This window comes from Cibotium barometz, chromosome 26 (genome assembly GCF_041138505.1).
Source record: "Cibotium barometz isolate CiBa-2024 chromosome 26, ASM4113850v1, whole genome shotgun sequence".
In the NCBI taxonomy this organism is placed as follows: Eukaryota; Viridiplantae; Streptophyta; class Polypodiopsida; order Cyatheales; family Cibotiaceae; genus Cibotium; species Cibotium barometz.
Window position 1 is genome coordinate 7,422,558 of NC_141071.1, and position 19,986 is coordinate 7,442,543.

A 19,986-nucleotide genomic window follows, 5' to 3' on the forward strand; every position below is an offset into this window, starting at 1 on the left:
CATGCTCGAGCTTCCTTCTGGACCCAAGCCGGCGACAGAGTCACAGGGGATTTCTTTGAGATAGCCGGCCCCTAGAGGAGGAGAGACGGCATTCGCAAGTTGTGTAGCCAAGATGGAGCTATTGTTTCTGATCCCCCCATGTGAGAGCCATCGCCACAGATTTTTTTCGATCTCTTCTCACTGGTGCCCCATTATCCCCACACGTGATGGACGCCCGCGAGAGGGTCTAGCAGCACATGAGAGAGGTGGTTCCCCCCTCTCTTCGGTCCTTCTTATTGACTCCATTTACTGCTGAGGAGCTAGCGGAGGCACTGATGGCACTTCCCAGGGGCAAATGCCCGGGGGGTGAACGGGCTTCCAGTCTCTTTCTTTCTTCCTCACTGGGACCTCATGGAAGGCGGCCTTTGAGCTGCCTTCACTGAGATTATGCTCATAGGTGCCATGCCAGAGAGGCTCTCAAAGGATTTGATACACTTGATTCCTAAGGAGGGTGGTGATAGATTGGAGATTCAACAATGGAGACCCATCACTCTTCTAGGGACCACCTATAAGATTTTGGTCAAGGCCATCAACAGAAGACTTCAACCTTTCCTCCCTGAATCGATTCATGACACTCAGACAGGCTTTGTTCAAGATCGGATCATTATGGACAACATCTTCACCTTCTGGCAGGCGACAGCTTCGGCCAGGATGCGGCAACAAGACCTCATAGTGCTACTCTTAGACTTTGAGAAAGGTTGTGAGAACTTCTTAGTCTATTAGTGATTTAGGACATGATTAAAAAGACTTAACACTAAAGAATCCGAGACGAAATAGCCTATTGCCACAGATGCATCTGGAGGCTGTAATCTGTAACCGAACCCACATGTAGCGGGCCTCCTCATCCCTCCTGACTATGCTAAGCATGGGTTGTAAGTGTGTTCTAAATAAAACTGCTACTCCTGATTCCCTCACCTCTCCAGTTGTTCAGGTCTCCCCCCGGTAAGCCAACTCTCACTAGTATCCCCATACATGTGGTAGTCCCCTCTCCTAGCTCTGGTACATCTCTATGTAGAAGATGATGTCCCGTCCTGTGAAAGTCTCCCTGAATCTCCCAATGTCTAACCACAAAGTCCCGCTACAGTTCCAGACTGCCATCCTCACATGTGTGTTCCCATAGACCCCGTGTCCCTATTTGGGATGTCTGTCTATGATGATACCATTGCCCACTTTCCCACCTTACGCGCTTCAAGCACCTGCAGCAAGCTCATTTTCCTATGATCCACCTATGTGGAAATGAGGTCATCACCAAGATAAATTTCCTCGCCTTTGAGGGCTACCCTATATGCCCCAAGAATGCTTGCCGGCTGGTGGTGTCCTTTAATTTGAGGAGTAGGGGTGCGCACGTGTGGTGTCCTTGCCTGCTCTCCATGCATCCATATATGGTATGCCTTCTATGCCCATTTTCCAACGGTGTGTGATGGCGTCTACCTTGGTAGACTCCCCTTCTTGCAGCCCAACCACCCGCACATGTAATGCCCAAATCTCTATTCTTTTATTCTCCTCAATCGTGTCATGAATAAGAGTCGGCGTGTGAGACTCTTCCATTCGGGGTTGAGCACAATCTTGCCTTACACTTAAGCAATTAACACAATTAAACAAGTTGAAAATGGCACCACAAAATGAAGCTTAACAAAGTTGAAAATTGAAATTACTTGAACACTCCACTAGAGTTGGAAAGGGCCAATTTATATATCTAGATGAATCCAGGAACATGCCCAAACTCACCTTTTAAGAACGTGCATGTTATATACTCATGGTAGTCAACCCACAAGACTATATAACTATCAACTCCATTATGCACAGTATGGACTAGATACTACGACATCCCCTTGGTAATAGATTGTATTATCAAGGTTCCGGTTACAAGCTCCACAGACATTCACATGCCAAACTGTCCTTAGGCATTCATGCAAATGAAAACATCATTGCAAACATGGTTGTTAATGCGGTTGATTGCTTCCATAGCTTCCATTTGATTTCACGGTCTCACTCCTCGATCCCTCATAGCTAACCAAATGCAACTATGATCCATTGGCATCCATACACAAACATTGTGTGTGCCAAGACCGAGAGAGAGAACCATAATGACTAGTATTCAGATCTTGAGTAAGTGAAAGAGAGCTTAAACGAGCTCTTACCGCAATTCTGCTTCTTGCATTTGAGTACAACCATCATATGGTTGATGTCCACGCTTCCGAAGTCCATTTCCACTCTTGGCTGAAATTAGGGTTTTTGTAAATCAGGGTTTTCAAGAAGTATTCGGACTCCAAAATTGGGGCTTTTGGGTGCAAAAGATGCCCAAAGCAGAGGGTTGTAGATGTATTATGGTTGCCCCAAAATTAGGATTTTTAACAAAATTAGGGTTTCTATAAATTAGGGCTTACAAAAAATTTAGGGGCGATAGAATACTTAGGAGGCTCCATATTCATGAATAGAAGAAGAATTTTGCAAATTGGTGATCATATGGAGACTATATAAGTAGAAGACAAGATTTCTCAAGCTTTCATGGCTATGGGAATCATGAAAAAGAAGAAAATCATCTTTTCCATAAGTGTGTGTGTCCAAAAATGAAAAGAGAAGCCCCCATATGGTTGGCGCCCACTTCTAGAGAGAGAAGGGAGAGAAAAGATAAGCTTTCCCAACATGTAGAGGATGAGTGGAGGGTGTCTATTGGGCCACCCGTCCTCCAAACCATCCCTCCTCTTGACATGTGGGAGGCCACTTAAAGCTCATAACATGCAGAAAAGGACACTAAAGATGTGGCTGGCCAACTGGAAGTGGAAACTGGTTCTTTATGAATTGTCCACCCAAACTTTAATGAAGTGTGGACGCCCAAACTCACTTATAACTTGGGTGGACACACTCATTAAAGTGTGAACCTACAAAACAAAAAAATTTGTCATTCGCTCATAAAATGAGCAAGATAGAGTAGAGTAGTATACTTACCACCTATCTACATCCCACAAGCGAGGTCAAAAGACAGTTTCACTCGCACGGTTCACAAGAGGGTGTCCCCCAACTCATGAACTACACACACAATTCACGCATGCAACAAAATAGTTCATGCGAAAATAGGTTCAAAACCTTACACGCATAGATGCAATGCAAGAACGCACCATGGAACAATTTCCCATTTCATTTAACTAGTAACCCATAGTACCATATTCTGGATATGGGCACGGATCAATATCCCTAGCCTACATAACAAGCCTACTGGCTCTTAGTGTTGACAAGTCCTCGATCATGCCAGTCCATCTTATGGAACTTGTCCATGAGCCCGAAGCACAGAGAATGCCCAAATAGTGACAACGTGTGTGGTGTCCTGCATCTCTTGGTGACCTCTCTCCATTCCTTCTCAACTTCTTTCTTCACTACTACTGCCCACCCTCGTTCAATCTCCCTTTGGTCTCCACAATGTCCTCCTGAGCTTCACCTTGAGGTCTGCAACTTCAGAGAGGATAGAGGGATTGATTTCTCCGTTTTCCTTCTTGCAGTCTTGTATTTCTCCATTCAGCCTCGCAATCTCTTTTTCCATTCCATCTACCTATCTAGCATGTTGTTCTTTCTGTTACAATTATTGTATCTCATATGGGATAATTTGTCCATTTGACATTTTATTTTATTGGCCTACGGTCGGTCAATTCCCTTTTGTGGATATATAAGTGACCCCTGCCCCCATTGTAAACTTACCTATTCATTGTGAATCAAGTCAAGCTTGTTCGGCTCAATCTCTCTCTCACTCTCGTGTTTCACATGTCATCTGTTGTCCTTCCGCGCGTTGTCATTTCTAACATGGTATCAGAGCTGAAGGCTCATTAACGATCCTTGGACAAGCGTGTTGCGCAAAGGAGAGTAGAGGAGGAAGCCGGCCCGTGTGGCTCGTCCCCAACAAGACAAGGAAGTTTGCGTTTGTTTTCTTTTTGAAGTCAATCTCATGGAGCGGCTTCTACTGTGGGGGCTGTGCCTTCTTGCAAGCAGGCAGGCTGGTAGCCCATTCGGCTGTAAAGGAAGAGCAGCTATCCGTGGTGGGTAGGACCGTTGGAAAGGCGAGGAGTGTCGGCTGCATTAGGCGGCAAGCATCTGCAGCAAGGCAATAGGCGGCAAGGGACGCAAGAGCAGCAAGCGTGCAGCCAAGCGAGGAGAGAGAGACGAGCAGTAGAGAGCGTGGGGAGTGTCGCAGGCCTCGTCCACAAGTCCGACAGCGCTAAGAGTGGCTGTGCTTCTATCCTCGGCAAATCAGTGTGGCTGAAACATTCTTCCTTTCAAAATGGCACCACCGTGTACAAACAAGGATGACAAGCTTGACGGGACAAATTTTTCCCATTGGAAATTGACGATGAAAATATGGTTTCAGCAAAAGGGCTTATGAGATATCGTGGACAGCAATGAGACTGTATACACCCCAACGCCCTGCCGGCAACAACCAATGGACCCAGCTCCAAGAGGAAGAATATCTTAAGTCTGTAGTCAACTAGGATATTCATAATTCCAAGGCCTTATCCGCAATTGTGCAGGCACTAACAAAGGACGTGTCTCCGGCCATTCAAACGTTGGAAACTGCCCATGCAGTATGGTCCAAGTTGGCGGATCTCTTTGATCGAGATTCAACTATGCATGCGATCACATTGCTCGGACAATTGTTCAACCTCAAATTCCAAGCTCGCAGTTCCATGCAATCATTTTTTATGAAGGCAAAGCTTATCCATGATCAACTTTTGGCTATGAATAGTGCATTGTCCAGTACCCAACTAGCTGCCTTGGTTCTTACAAAGTTACCGGTAGAGTATGGCGTGGTCTCTAAAGCGTTGCGGCTTCAAGTTACAAAGAACAAGTTGGACTTCGATGACCTTAGTTCCTTTCTCATAGAAGAAGAAACAGTCTTGCTCTCCCAAGGCAAAGTGCGTGTCTCAAGTTCAACCGAGGATTCAGCTCAAGCACTTGCTACGTAGGTAGCAAAGAAGGGTAAGAGTCATTGCTTTAAATGTGGCAAGCGAGGTCATTTGTCACGGGATTGTACTTCAAAACAAAAGGACAAGAGCTCCTCAAAGAGCAAAGGCAAGGACACTTCCAAGAAAGGCACGTAGGAGGACAATAGCAGTGATAGTGATTCCACCAAGGATTCGGAGGAGACTCACCAAACCAAAGTGGCTCAAGCCACCACGGCTTGGATGGCAACTTTCTAATCTATTGGCAGGAATCCCCTCACATGCTTCAGCCAAAGAGAGGCACGTGAGTGGGAGAGGGGGCTAATCGAAGCTCCCGTAAGGTGCATTGTACCCGTGTGTCGGAGTTAAAAGCACATGCATCTGGCACGAAACAGCTTGACAACACTATGGACGTGATGTGTTCAAAGTTCATTGTTAGCAGACTATGGACAGAATGTGTTCCGCGTTCATTGTTAGAGGATTTTTTGGACGTGATGGGTTCACAGTTCAACGAATGGGGAACCATGGACATGGAGGTGTCTACAGTTCATTGTTCTATGTGGCAGCTGAAGCTCTAGATGGCATTTTCTTGTGGAGACAGGTTGATTGGTGCATTTTCCGAGGTGTATCCAGTATCTACAGTGCTGGAGTGTCCATGGTTGCATCTTCATCGACGTGGCTTACTCATCTATGCCCACTATGCGCTACAGAGGGGGTGTTAAGAGTTATTTTATCTCATATGGGATAATTTGTCCATTTGACATTTTATTTTATTGGCCTACGGTCGGTCAATTCCCTTTTCTGGATATATATAAGTGACCCCTGACCCCATTGTAAACTCACCTATCCATTGCTAATCAAGTCAAGCTTGTTCGGCTCAAAACCTCTCTCACTCTCATGTTTCACGTGTCATCTATTGTGCTTCCGAGCGTTGTCATTTTTGACACTTTCATCTTTACCCATCTCCTCTCGTATTTCTGCCATGTGAGGAGTGGTAGCTATCATCTAGGGCATTGGATCGCGTGAAGAAAGTTTCCCAGTCTACCCAAACACTTGTGGGAGTGGTATTCTCAGGAAGACTTTGTGAAGAATCCACTTTCAACGTGGAGGTTTGATCCCTGGACTCTTACACGCAGGGCAGAAGAGTCTAGGAAAGCATCTTTGGGAATTCTCGCACAAGGTGGGAGGATTCTGAGGTGATTCCTATATGGGACAAGAAGTTGATAGGCGAAGTGATGGGAATCACCGAGGCTTGCTTGTTTGATTTGTATTCATTTGTTGTACTCGGAATAATCAGGTGCAAACCCGTGAGGGAGACTGGTGAGGGATCTCAAGCACCCATGATATTGTACATGGAGCAAAGTCCTTTTGGAATAAAATCCTTGAGGAGGAGGAGGAGGAGCCTGCAGGGGGGGGGGGATTCGCTTATCTTTCCGGCCCCTAGTGTGGTGCCCAATATTTAAGTATGCGTGTGATTTTAATAGGATAAACTGTGTGCCTTTATTTTATTTTAAGTGTTTAATTGCATCAATAGTCATGTGTGAACCCCCAGATTAGTTACACTTATGTTGTAAGGGTGCATAATTGATTTGCATTCATGGCACAGTTGTTATCACGATACAGCAGCCATTCTATATGGAAAACCCCTCTTTAAAGCTGTATTCGAGAACTAAAAGTTAACAATTTCTACCCTTTACGCAAAGATTGCCTCTCAAACTCTAGCACAAATTAATAAAAAATAGATGATCACTCAGTCATAATAATCTGCTTAATTAGAGGTAAGTTATGCTGGTTTTAGTCATGCACTTTATTGAAGCTTTGGAAACTTAGGAAACCTGCAGAAAGCCAGTCCATAAGCTGCGGCACGCAATAAAGTTCGCTGTTGGGTAACATCATACTCATGACCAGCTGCATCAATACAAGAATCGACAGCCTCTACTAGTGCTGGGCGGATTAACCTCAGATTTTCATCAGCCTGCAAACATGAACAGTCAACACCAGTTCAAGAAAAAAGCACCCACTTAGATTTTGTGTTTGAAATGAAAAGCATTCCACATATATGAATGAAACAAACATCAACATCTTTCAAACATAATAAAATCTACAGATTTAAACATCTTTCAAAACATCATCTCAAAAAATTGGCTACAGGTAAATAAAGCTGGAGAACCTCACGACTTTTGTGCAGCCAGCCACCCCCCCTCCCTTTTTTGTGACTGTGCTCCCCCCTTCTTCACCCCACCTGCACCCCCCTCCCTTCTCTCCACCTACCCCCTCCATTGCACTTTTCCTCCTCATGCTACCCCCCCTTCCATTCTTCTACCTTCGCGTGGACCTCCACCCTCTCCGTCTTTGCTTCTGTCTCCCACCTTATCCACCACTCTCCTGTATGCCCTGTGCCTCTGCCCTCTCCACCCCTCCTGCCTTCCCTCGACTGCAAATTTGCAGATGCATACCTCCAGCTCTTATCCACTTCAGTTGCCTCCTAGGAGGCTACGAGACAATGGTGTCCGAGTTCATTGGTAGAAAACCTGCATGAGGCTAGATTCAGGACCTCCTGCAAGCTGCTCTCGTTGGTGAGCAAGGCTGCATTTAAAATATCCAGTTCCTCAGCAACAATTACATCTGGATTGAGTTCGACTTGACCTTCCTCCCGGAGAAAGTCGCTGTAGAGCCCCATTGCAGTACTAGGTGGAGGCATGGTTTCTCACCGGACTAAGACCCAATGGCTAGGGTGACTTGCTGCTCAGCCACAGTCTGCTTCCCAGTCACCTTATGCTTCTTGGGCCTGCGTAAAAGGTACTTCAAGCTCCTCCCTGCCATTGGGCACCCACTCAACCAAGTTTTAGAGCCCCTCCCCCCCCCCCCAAAGCATTACCACGAAACGTTTCAAGTCCGAAACGTTTCACCCTGAAACGCAGAGTTTCAACCCGAAACGTTTCACTCTTTGACAGGCGCCAACTGAAACACCAGACCGAAACGCCTATAGATATATAAAGTCAAGAGAGATAGATGCTAGGTCTACTATTTGTTAGTATAAAAATCTCAAAATTACTCACATAATACATTACCATGAGTGGATAACATAAGTATTAAAGACATCTCTATTATTAATATTTAACCTTCAAATCTCAAAGTTTCAAAAATTTAAACGTTTCACTTTGAAGGTTTCAGTGGACGTTTCACTGAAACATAGAAACGTTTCACACGTTTCAGAGGTTTCACGTTTCAAGCTGCCTGAAACGCGTTTCACAGTGACTATGGTCCCCCCTAGATGGCTGCGGCAACCATTGCTTGGGCAGCGGACCTCCCTACCCTTCGAGTGCTCATTGCTTCCCCAAAGAACATCCCACGATCCCTCGTCTGGATGGCTCTCTGTTCCTATAGCCGATTTAGTTCTCCAGCCTGTCCGGCTGCAATCTGTCTAGAGATAGACAGATTGCACAATCTTGTCCTCGCCGCCACTTAGGTGCAGGACAATCGACTCACCCCCTCTCATGCCATGCCCCCAACCATTCGGGGACAACAGAGACCCAAGTCACACTTCATCCCCTTAGCCCCCTTCCATCTCCCCCTGCCCTTCCCCCCAAAATCCATGGACCAGAGTCAACCCCCCAGCGAGAGCAGCAGTAAGAGACAGGCTGAAGGCTTAAGGACATTTAAAATCTCATCTAGCAAATGAGAAGAGGCACAACTCTGTATGGGTAGTGCTTGATCGTTTGACATCCAACTAAAGACTCATTGAGTTTGTTCCACTATCATGGAGGGTCTATTTAAACTTCCTGGACAAATAATCAATGATTAGGAATATTAAATGTAGCTGCCTTTTTTGGACATAAACCAAGGTCTCTTTCTCTCATTAAATGAACCGAACTTGACTTCACTTGGCTATCCTGGCTTAGAGCATGCAATTTGATGCACCTGATGTCCTCAAAAGCTGAGCCACCATAGCTTGTATGACATTGTAAGCGCTTACTTTCATCTTACCTTGCTCTCCAAGAAGTATCAACAGCTGCAGCATTGTACATCATAAAAATGGAAATGCAAACAAAAAAACCAGCTAACAAATGGCATAATAAACCGATAGCTTGCTGCCAGCTTGGCATGTTATTTATAACTTAGCACTAAATACTGGCTGTTAAGGAACATAAAAATGATAAACTCTTACTTTGGCACTGCGTCTATCGAAATGATCAAGAGCATCATATAACATTGCTGCAGGTGATGTGCTTCCAATCTTGAATACTGAAACTGTTGAGTCTGGGACACGTTGTAAGAATTCCGTACACAAATTTGATACAATGCGGACCCCATCACATTCAGGAACAAGAACAAGTGGCTCCTCATATTCATACCTTATTGAACCGCCATGAGGGCCCACCATTAACAATGTTTCTTCCCAATAGAGTAGGACACTATCAAGTCCACACCATATAACCTGCTCAGGAGGCAATGCAGACTGCCATAACCAAAAACAAACATTTAATTTGTTGATCGCATGATGCTCAGAAAGAACAAAACAGAACATAAGAAGTCAAACTGTACCCCCCCAAAAAAACGTATGCTTTGCAAAGAAATTAGCACAATTAAAAGAAATACAACATGAGTAAAAGTTGAACATATATCAGCACCCTCTTACAAGGTTGCATCAGTACGTACGTACCTTATTATAAGGTACGTTTTTGTGTTCAGTACCGTTATGTACGGATCTGTACATGGCTGTCCCCCCCGGCACGCGTGCGCGCGATTGACCTTTGGTCCAAGATTCCCCCATAGTTACCGATGTTTCACTGCCTGTAGGCGCCCACCTATAGTTACTTATTTATCCACCCATAGGCAATGCCGCCAAGGAAGCACCAAGGGGGTTTTGAACCCAAGACCTCTTCTCGGTCCTAGGCAAACACCTTCACCACTTGAGCTATCACCTCATTGGCAAGTACGTGGCAGTTTTAAAAACATTTTGGTCCAAAAAAAACCCTAGGCCGACTGTTGTCGCTGATTTTAGTTGACTTATGCAAAGTGCGAACATAGCCATTCCTCTCATTGATACAGACATTGCAACGAGAGATGATGATGATGATGCGGTGTCAGCCCTTGCGGTCACCACCATTGCAGAGCTAGAGCTGAGAGTATGATAGCGAAGGAAACATGTTGACAGATGGAACTCTCATTTTGGTAATTGTGTTGTTGTTGAATGTTCAGAAATGAATTGTTTTTTCATTCATTTTTTCGTATACATATGTAGAGTATATAGTATATTTTTTATGTTTTTACAAACCTTACGTATTTAACATGCCTCAAAATCTCAACCCGTACCTGAATGCTTACCTTACCATACCTTACCTTACCTTACCGTACCTTTCCACCTTGCCCTCTTATGTATAGCCCATAGAGAAAGCAGTAAGGGGTCCAGAAAGCAGTAAAACGTCCAGCTGAACTGGTGTATTCATGGACCCAACTAAATCTGTAATCACAAGTGCTAATGGTTGGCTAGCCCTTATTTGGTAACTAATTTTAGGAAGTGGTAGCTCTCCCATGAAGTTGCCTGATTGGGTTAACAAATTCACGGATAGATGCCATGATAGTGCAAAGGGTTCCCACAACCCACTTGTCACAAAGTGATTTGCAACAGAGAAACAAAAAAAAAATGACAATGCAAAGGAAAATGGCTTTCTACACATGACATACTCCCCTTCCTCTAAGAGCTCACTCCTGAGCTCACTAAAAAGCCAGGGTAATCTCTCTGAAGAGTAGTCAATGTCTCCCATGTAGCGTCCTCCTCAACACGATCCTTCCACTTGATCTTGTATTCCGTGATAAGCGTATTACGCAGTCTTCGTTCACGAAATCCAAGAATCTTTTCAGGTTCGTGCGGAACAAATGTCATGTCCTCGACATTTATAATTTCTTGAGGAGTAACTAACTAATTTGCTCCACCCAGTACTTCCTTAAGTCTACTGACATGAAATACAGGATGAACTTTCACATGAGAAGGCAAATCCAATTCATATGCAACTGAACCAATCCGTCGTGTAACACGAAATGGTCCACAGTATCTAGGAGATAATTTCGGAGATCTACCTGTCCGTAAAGTCTCGGAATCTTTCAGAACTCGCAAATACACCATCGTTCCTTCAGAGAACTCTCTCGGTGAACGATGTCTATTAGAATAAAACCTGTCTCGGTCTTGAGCACTTCTAATAGATTCCTTCGCAACTTGTAACATTTCCTGCATATCTTGCAAAAAATTACGTGTTGCATCATGCTGAAGTCTTGAGAATCCTACTGTAACAGGTGATCTAGGTTGAAAACCATACATAAGCATGAAAGGACTAAAACCTGTACTCGTATGCTTAGTATTGTTATATGCAAATTCTAACATAGGAAGATAATCCTCCCATGAACTCTGTCTTTTGGATACATATACTTGAAGCATATCCTCCAAAATCTGATTCACTCTTTCAGTCTGGCCATCAGATTGAGAATGATCAGAGGAACTCAAATTCAAAGTTGTTTCCAACTTCTCAAAAACAAGTTTCCAAAAATCACTCGTAAACTCCCTATCACTGACTATCTCTTGCGGTAACCCGTACAGTCTAAACAATTGCTCGATAAACTGCCGAGCTAATTGCGTAGCTGTAATAGTCTTCCGGGTCGGTAAAAATCTAGCCATTTTTGTCAAGCGATCTACCACAACCCAAATAGAATCGTGGCCTTGATGTGTTCTTGGTAATCCGGTAATAAAATCCATAGAAATACTTTCCCATTTATTACCTGGGATTTGCAAAGGATGCAACAACCCAGCTTGTCTAAAGCGTTCAGCTTTATTTGCCTGACAAATTTGACACTTGAGAACATAATCTTCTACATACCCTTTCATCTTCGGCCAATAAAAAGTGTGTTTCACTAATGATAGCGTCCTATGTACCCCAGGGTGTCCAGCAGAAGGGGCGTCGTGACACTCCTTAAGAATCTTGGACCTAATGTCCGGGATCTGTGGTACACAAATTTTGTCATTACGGAATAGTAAACCATTCCGAATCATCCACTGGCCTCCTGCAGCCTGAATGGTAGACTGCTCAGTCATTGAGTCTTGGTCAATCAATGAGCTCCCGTCCTGGATCTTCTGCCAAAATGGACCAAAATAACTATCAATCCTGCAAAGCCCTCTCAATGACTGAAATAAGTCAGTAGAAATCTCGGTGAACGACAAAGTATTCACCTCTCTAATCCGACTAAGCGCATCTGTAATATTATTATCTGCAATATTATTCATGGACCCTTTCCGATAACGGATCTCAAAATCAAAATCTTGCATTAACTTTGCCCAACGAGCTTTCCTGCCTCTCAAATCATCCGCATCACACACATACTTGATTGACTGATGATCAGTCAATACCACAAACTTGGAGCCATATAAATAATGTCTCCAAACCTTGAGAGCATGAATCACAACATAAAGCTCCTTCTCAAGGGTTGGCCAACGAGATTGAGTGTCGTCTAGCTTTTTACTTTCAAAAGCAACCGGTCTACCATCTTGAAATAAAGCAGCCCCGATAGCATAGTCACTGGCATCAGTTTCAAGAACATAAGGCCGACTAGGATCAGGCAATGCTAAGATAGGTGCTTCCTTGACTTTATCTTTCAAAAGTCTGAAGGCCATATCCAAATCGTTATTCCAAGTGATAGGCTGATTTGACTTACGTCTACGACCTTTCAATAAGTCGATCATCGGTAGTGTGAGCTGAGAGTACTCCCGTACAGATTTTCGAAGAAAAACAACAAAACCGAGAAAAGAACGAAGTTGTTTCACGGTATAGGCCAGTCCAAAACCTTCTGAACTCGGTCATAGTCAATGCTCAATCCATCTCTAGTGATCTTGTGTCCCAAGTAAATGATGTCGGTCATAAAGAACTCACATTTACTCAACTTAGCATATAGTCGATTCTGTCTTAAAATAGATAAGACAATCGTAAGGTGTCTGACATGATCCTCAAGAGTACGACTATAAATCAAAATATCATCCAGGAACACCACCACAAATTTTCCCAAATGTTCACGAAAAAGATCGTTCATCATTTGCTGGAAAGTGGCTGGAGCATTGGTTAACCCAAAAGGTAATACGAGAAACTCGTAATGGCCATACCTAGTCCGAAAGGCGGTTCTTTCGACATGCCTTTCATGAATACGTATCTGGTGATAGCCAGTACGCAAATCTATCTTCGTGAAATATTTCGCTCTTGCTAACCTGTCAAATCCCCACGGATCCGGCAAATCCAATTCATATGCAACTGAACCAATCCTTCGTGTAACACGAAATGGTCCACAGTATCTAGGGGATAATTTCGGAGATCTACCTGTCCGTAAAGTCTCGAAATCTTTCGGAACTCGCAAATACACCATCGTTCCTTCAGAGAACTCTCTAGGTGAACGATGTCTATTAGAATAAAACCTGTCTCGGTCTTGAGCACTTCTAATAGATTCCTTCGCAACTTGTAACATTTCCTGCATATCTTGCAAAAAATTACGTGCTGCATCATGCTGAAGTCCGGAGAATCCTTCTGTAACAGGTGATCTAGGTTGAAAACCATACATAAGCATGAAAGGACTAAACCCTGTACTCGTATGCTTAGTACTGTTATATGCAAATTCTAACATAGGAAGATAATCCTCCCATGAACTCTGTCTTTTGGATACATATGCTCGAAGCATATCCTCCAAAATCTGATTCACTCTTTCAGTCTGGCCATCAGATTGAGGATGATCTGAGGAACTCAAATTCAAAGTTGTTTCCAACTTCTCAAAAACAAGTTTCCAAAATTCACTCGTAAACTTAGAGTCCCTATCACTAACTATGTCCTGCGGTAACCCGTACAGTCTAAACAATTGCTCGATAAACTGCCGAGCTAATTGCGTAGCTGTAATAGTCTTCCGGGTCGGTAAAAATCTAGCCATTTTTGTCAAGCGATCTACCACAACCCAAATAGAATCATGGCCTTGATGTGTTCTTGGCAATCCGGTAATAAAATCCATGGAAATACTTTCCCATTTATTACCTGGGATTTGCAAAGGATGCAACAACCCAGCCTGTCTAAAGCGTTCAGCTTTATTTGCCTGACAAATCTGACACTTGAGAACATAATCTTCTACATATCCTTTCATCTTCGGCCAATAAAAAGTGTGTTTCACTAAAGATAGTGTCCTGTGTACCCCAGGGTGTCCAGCAGAAGGGGCGTCGTGACACTCCCTCAGAATCTTGGACCTAATGTCCGAGATCTGTGGTACACAAATTTTGTCATTACGGAATAGTAAACCATTCCGAATCATCCACTGATCTCCTGCAGCCTGAATGGTAGACTGCGCAGTCACCGAGTCTTGGTCAATCAATGAGCTCCCGTCCTAGTCTTCTGCCAAAATGGACCAAAATAACTATCAGTCCTACAAAGCCCTCTCAATGACTGAAATAAGTCAGTAGAAATCTCGGTGAACGACAAAGAATTCACCTCTCTAATCCGACTAAGCGCATCTGCGATACCATTCATGGACCCTTTCCGATAACGGATCTCAAAATCAAAATCTTGCATTAACTCTGCCCAACGAGCTTTCCTGCCTCTCAAATCATCCGCATCACACACATACTTGATTGACTGATGATCAGTCAATACCACAAACTTGGAGCCATATAAATAATGTCTCCAAACCTTGAGAGCATGAATCACAGCATAAAGCTCCTTCTCAAGGGTTGGCCAACAAGATTGAGTGTCGTCTAGCTTTTTACTTTCAAAAGCAACCGGTCTACCATCTTGAAATAAAGCAAACCCGATAGCATAGTCACTGGCATCAGTTTCAAGAACATAAGGCCGACTAGGATCAGGCAATGCTAAGATAGGTGCTTCCTTGACTTTATCTTTCAAAAGTCTGGAGGCCATATCCAAATCGTTATTCCAAGTGATAGGCTGATTGGACTTACGTCCACGACCTTTCAATAAGTCGGTCATCGGTAGTGTGAGCTGAGAGTACTCCCATACAGATTTCCGAAGAAAAACTACAAAACCGAGAAAAGAACGAAGTTGTTTCACTGTTCGTGGTATAGGCCAGTCCAAAACCTTATGAACTCGGTCATAGTCAATGCTCAATCCATCTCTAGTGATCTTGTGTCCCAAGTAAATGATGTCGGTCATAAAGAACTCACATTTACTCAATTTAGCATATAGTCGATTCTGTCTCAAAATAGATAAGACAATCATAAGGTGTCTGACATGATCCTCAAGAGTACGGCTATATATCAAAATATCATCCAGGAACACCACCACAAATTTTCCCAAATGTTCACGAAAAAGATCGTTCATCATTTGCTGGAAAGTGGCTGGAGCATTGGTTAACCCAAAAGGTAATACGAGAAACTCGTAATGGCCATACCTAGTCCGAAAGGCGGTTCTTTCGACATGCCTTTCATGAATACGTATCTGGTGATAGCCAGTACGTAAATCTATCTTCGTGAAATATTTCGCTCCTGCTAACTGGTCAATTAGGTCATCTGATCTAGGGAGAGGATAACGGTTCTTAATAGTCAGCTTGTTCAATCTTTTGTAATCTATACACATTCTCCAAGTATTGTCCTTCTTTCTCCTAAGCAACACAGGTGCACCCCAAGGTGATTTACTTGGACGGATCTGGCCCATCCTCAAATAATCTTCGAGTTGTTTAGCCAACTCATCTTCCTCAGCTTGGCTCATCCTATAAGGTGGAATACTCACAGGATGAGCACCAGGGATCAAGTCAATACGATGATCTACTGCCCGTTCAGGTGGTAAACCCGATGGCAGTTCCTTAGGAAATACATCTTGAAACGAATCAAGTATCTTCTGTAATTCTTTGCTTTCAAACACACTTAATTCATTCACATCCATGGAAGGGATGAGAAAAGAAGAAAGTGGAATCAATACACAATGGAAAGCGGTATACAAAGAAGAATCCATTATATTTCCAAAATCAATTGTATTTACAAGAGGTCCCTGAGAGGGATGGATACAATCACCTAAAATACTATACTTGGTGTCCCTATGCTGAAAAGAAAAAATATAACTAGACCAATCTATCTGGACGTCAAGAGTCTTAAACCACTCAATCCCTAATAACAAGTCTACATTTTCCAGATGCATGACATAGCATTCCAGAGTATCTTTGTAGTCCTGAATCTGGATTGGAATCATCTCCACCTTGCGATCCCAAACTTGTCTGCCCGCAGGTAGACGTACCTCATAGGTATGGTCGCTGAGTGTCGTGTCAAGACTCAATTTTTGCACAAGTTTGTAGTTAACAAAGTTATGCGAACTCCCAGGGTCTAACAGAATGTGAATTTTATGGCCATTCACTTCTCCATAAACTCGGAGAAGATCATGTATGCCAAATACCTTAGAATTGAACAGACAATCAGAACAAGTACTAGGGCGAGAAAGTACAGTAATTGACTTACCTGTCAAAGACAACTGGTTAGCTGCCTTTGGCTTGGGTCCTGCGTTTGTCTTGGTACCCTTTTGCTTTGGGCACTCATTACGCATGTGTCCTTTTTCTTCGCAGATAAAACAACGTCCTTTTTTCTTGAGCTTTAAAGCCCGAAGGAGGCGTTTCTTCTTCGCTGGTGTCGAACTGGAGTTCTTCGAAGGTTGGTCCGAAGACTTGCCTTCAGTCGTGTTAGCCATAGGTGCGAAGAACTTTCTTTTATGCTTGTTCGGTTTCGACTTGGAAGAGACCATCGTATCATCATAGATACGAGCTGAATGAATGGCCTCGTCCAATGTTTTACATTTGTTATTTTTAACCTGTAATCGGTACGAGTCTGGTAAACCAGCTACGGAAAACCCCAAAAGAGTAGTGGGATCCATCTTTGTAGCTTTCATCTGCAAGTCAGAAACTTCTGGAGGTAGACCTCATAAGTGAGGTGCTGCGAGGTCATGGTCAAAGCTGAAAACCGGGCAACAGCATCGTAGTCATCCTCTTTCTTGAGGAATTCTTTCTTGAAGATATCTTCAAATTGTGCCCAAGTCGTTGGCTTTGGGTTCAGTTCCTTCCACCAAAGCAAAGCTTTGCCGGACAGGAAACCTGCTGCTAATTGAATCTTCTTTCCATCATCATATGGATGAAACTGAAAGTGAACTTGCCACTTATGTAGCCAAGTGTCCACGATCTCCTTGGTTTGCTGCTTTTGCTCGCCCCCGAATGGTTCCGGAGTAATATTGGGGCCTAAAGCAAAAGCCAAGGTATCCATTCCCGAGAAAGTAGAGAGGGTAGTGGTCAATAGAGCGATGGAGTTCTGCAAAGCCTGCATCTGGGCTGCGATTTGTGCCTGACGTTCCGTCGAAGAAGCTTCGAGAGCTACTTTGAACTCTTGGAAATCTGATTTTGACACAAACTCGTCAAAAAGATCGGCATCGGTACCTTCCGTAGCCGGCAAGCCTTCGCGTTCCACGAGGGGCTCCAACTCTGATTCTTGGGTCGACATCGTGAAGAGGGTACGTGGAGAGAAAATTCAATCTTTGCACAATGAAAGTGCGAGCGAACTCGAGAGCTTGAGAGCTTGAAAACTTGAGAACTTGAGAGATGTGTGGCAAGAAGCCCACTTCAGGGGGTTTATAAAGGTTTCCCAAAAGCCCACTTCAGGGGGCTTAGCTTTTGTGTTTTTTTTTTGGGAATAAATAAATATATATATATATATATATGTATATATATATATATATATATTCGCTTTTCTTATTAAAAAAACACCTTTGGAAACCTTGGAGTGGGGAGGACTTTTAAACCTTTTAAAAAAAATTTAAACTCCCCTAAAAAAAACAAAAAACGAAAGCACTAAAAACGAATGCTTTCCTTACGTGTTTTTTTTTCTCAACCTCCTGGATTAGCCGGCGCTTGCTGCTGACGTGGAGTGCTGGCCGTCGCTGCTGTCGTCATTGCTGCCGGCGCCAGGACCTTCACACCAACCTGCGTGTGCGCCTACACTAGCCGGATGAGATTCCTGCACTGGGCCTCCTACAGGGCCTGGCTGGGCGCCTGCGTAGGCCTGGGCGCTGCCCGCCTGGCATGGGTACCAGCCCGCCTAGCCTGGGCACCAGCCTGCCTGGCGTAGCCTAGGCGCCTATGTGGCTTGGCTGCCTGGCCGCCTGGCGTAGGCTTGGGCGCTGCCCGCTTGGCCTAGGTGCCTTCACATGCTTGGCCGGCTGCAAGTCTAGCCGCCTGCAACACGTCAACAAGACTCCCGCCTGCCAACCCACTCGTCAGCGATTAATTGATCCAGCACTTCTCTTGCTCTCTCTCTCTCGTTCAATCAACGAAAAGCAAACTTGCTTTTTCGTTTTTCTGTTTCTCTCCCTGCAGTTTATGTGACTGCACACACAAACATGCTTCTTCTTTGCAAAAGCAATCAACCCTTCTAAACCTACCATCTCCCCTCAACATGGGGTTCTTTGATGAAGAAAAAACACATACCAAATCTGAAAACTGTAGTATGTACAGAAAAAAAAAACAGCAAGTTTTTTAACACATACCGTACTTCGACCTCTTCTTCTCTACCTACCGACTTGCTCGTTCACGAGGTATGCTCTGATACCACTGTCAAATCCCCACGGATCCCCTCGTGATCGATCTTGGTTCGAAACTCGAATCCTGCAAACAAACAAACAAACAAACAAGCAAGGGGGTGCAGGCCTGACTCACCTCCCAACCATGACAGCCGTGGGCGAGCCCACAGTCTTGGCTGTCCCCACCGAGCCACGAGCTGAGCTAACTAGGATGACGTACACACCAATCTCCTCCTCGCGACGTCCCATACCGCCACGAAGCTGCCCTCGCGGGCCTCGACTGCATAAAGCAGGTGCACGTCTGCACTAGATCCAGGCTCCAAGACCATAGAGCTCTCACAAACTCGCAAGACTCTCTATATCCAATAACTAACCTTGGCCACCCTTTTATAGGCTCTTGGCCGGTCATCGGGCGTCCACACTTAGCCGCCCGCCCGTCCATACTTAGGTGCCCGCCCGTTAGTATTTCCCTAACTCAGCTCGTCAATCAGCCTGCCTAGTTCCAAGCTTTCCCAAGCCTCGAAACTAGTCTTGCATGCGTATAGCACACGGTAGATACCCACTGTGCACGACATAACCGGTCAATCAGGTCATCTGATCTAGGGAGAGGATAACGGTTCTTAATTGTCAGCTTGTTCAATCTCTTGTAATCTATACACATTCTCCAGGTATTGTCCTTCTTTCTCCTAAGCAACACAGGTGCACCCCAAGGTGATTTACTTGGACGGATCTGGCCCATCCTCAAATAATCTTCGAGTTGTTTAGCCAACTCATCTTCCTCGGCTTGGCTCATCCTATAAGGTGGAATACTCACAGGATGAGCACCAGGGATCAAGTCAATACGATGATCTACTGCCCGTTCAGGTGGTAAACCCGATGGTAGTTGTTTAGGAAATACATCTCGAAATGAATCAAGAATCTTCTGTAATTCTTTGCTTTCAAACACACTTAATTCATTCACATCCATGGAAGGGATGAGAAAAGAAGAAAGTGGAATCAATACACAATGGAAAGCGGTATACAAAGAAGAATCCATTATATTTCCAAAATCAATTGTATTTACAAGAGGTCCCTGAGAGGGATGAATACAATCACCTAAAATACTATACTTGGTGTCCCTATGCTGAAAAGAAAAAATATGACTAGACCAATCTATCTGGATGTCAAGAGTCTTAAACCACTCAATCCCTAATAACAAGTCTACTTTTTCCAGATGCATGACATAGCATTCCAGAATATCTTTGTAGTCCTGAATCTGGATTGGAAGCATCTCCACCTTGCGATCCCAAACTTGTCTGCCCACAGGTAGACGTACCTCATAGGTATGGTCGCTGAGTGTCGTATCAAGACTCAATTTCTGCACAAGTTTGTTAACAAAGTTATGCGAACTGCCAGGGTCTAAAAGAATGTGAATCTTATGGCCATTCACTTCTCCATAAACT

At 44.1% G+C, this 19,986-nt stretch overlaps 1 protein-coding gene across 1 annotated transcript in view; it reads right to left on the reverse strand.

Annotated features, from left to right (window-relative positions):
* The window catches only part of VCL1 (vacuoleless1 (VCL1)), a 53,849-nt gene that overhangs the window by 8,510 nt on the left and 25,353 nt on the right, over positions 1-19,986 (reverse strand). The window contains exons 2-3 of the mRNA XM_086820196.1: positions 9,136-9,426; positions 6,803-6,942 (exon numbers count right to left, since the gene is read on the reverse strand). Of these exons, the coding sequence (XP_086676322.1) occupies positions 6,803-6,942; positions 9,136-9,426 (431 nt within the window). The remainder of the gene's footprint in view (positions 1-6,802; positions 6,943-9,135; positions 9,427-19,986) is intronic.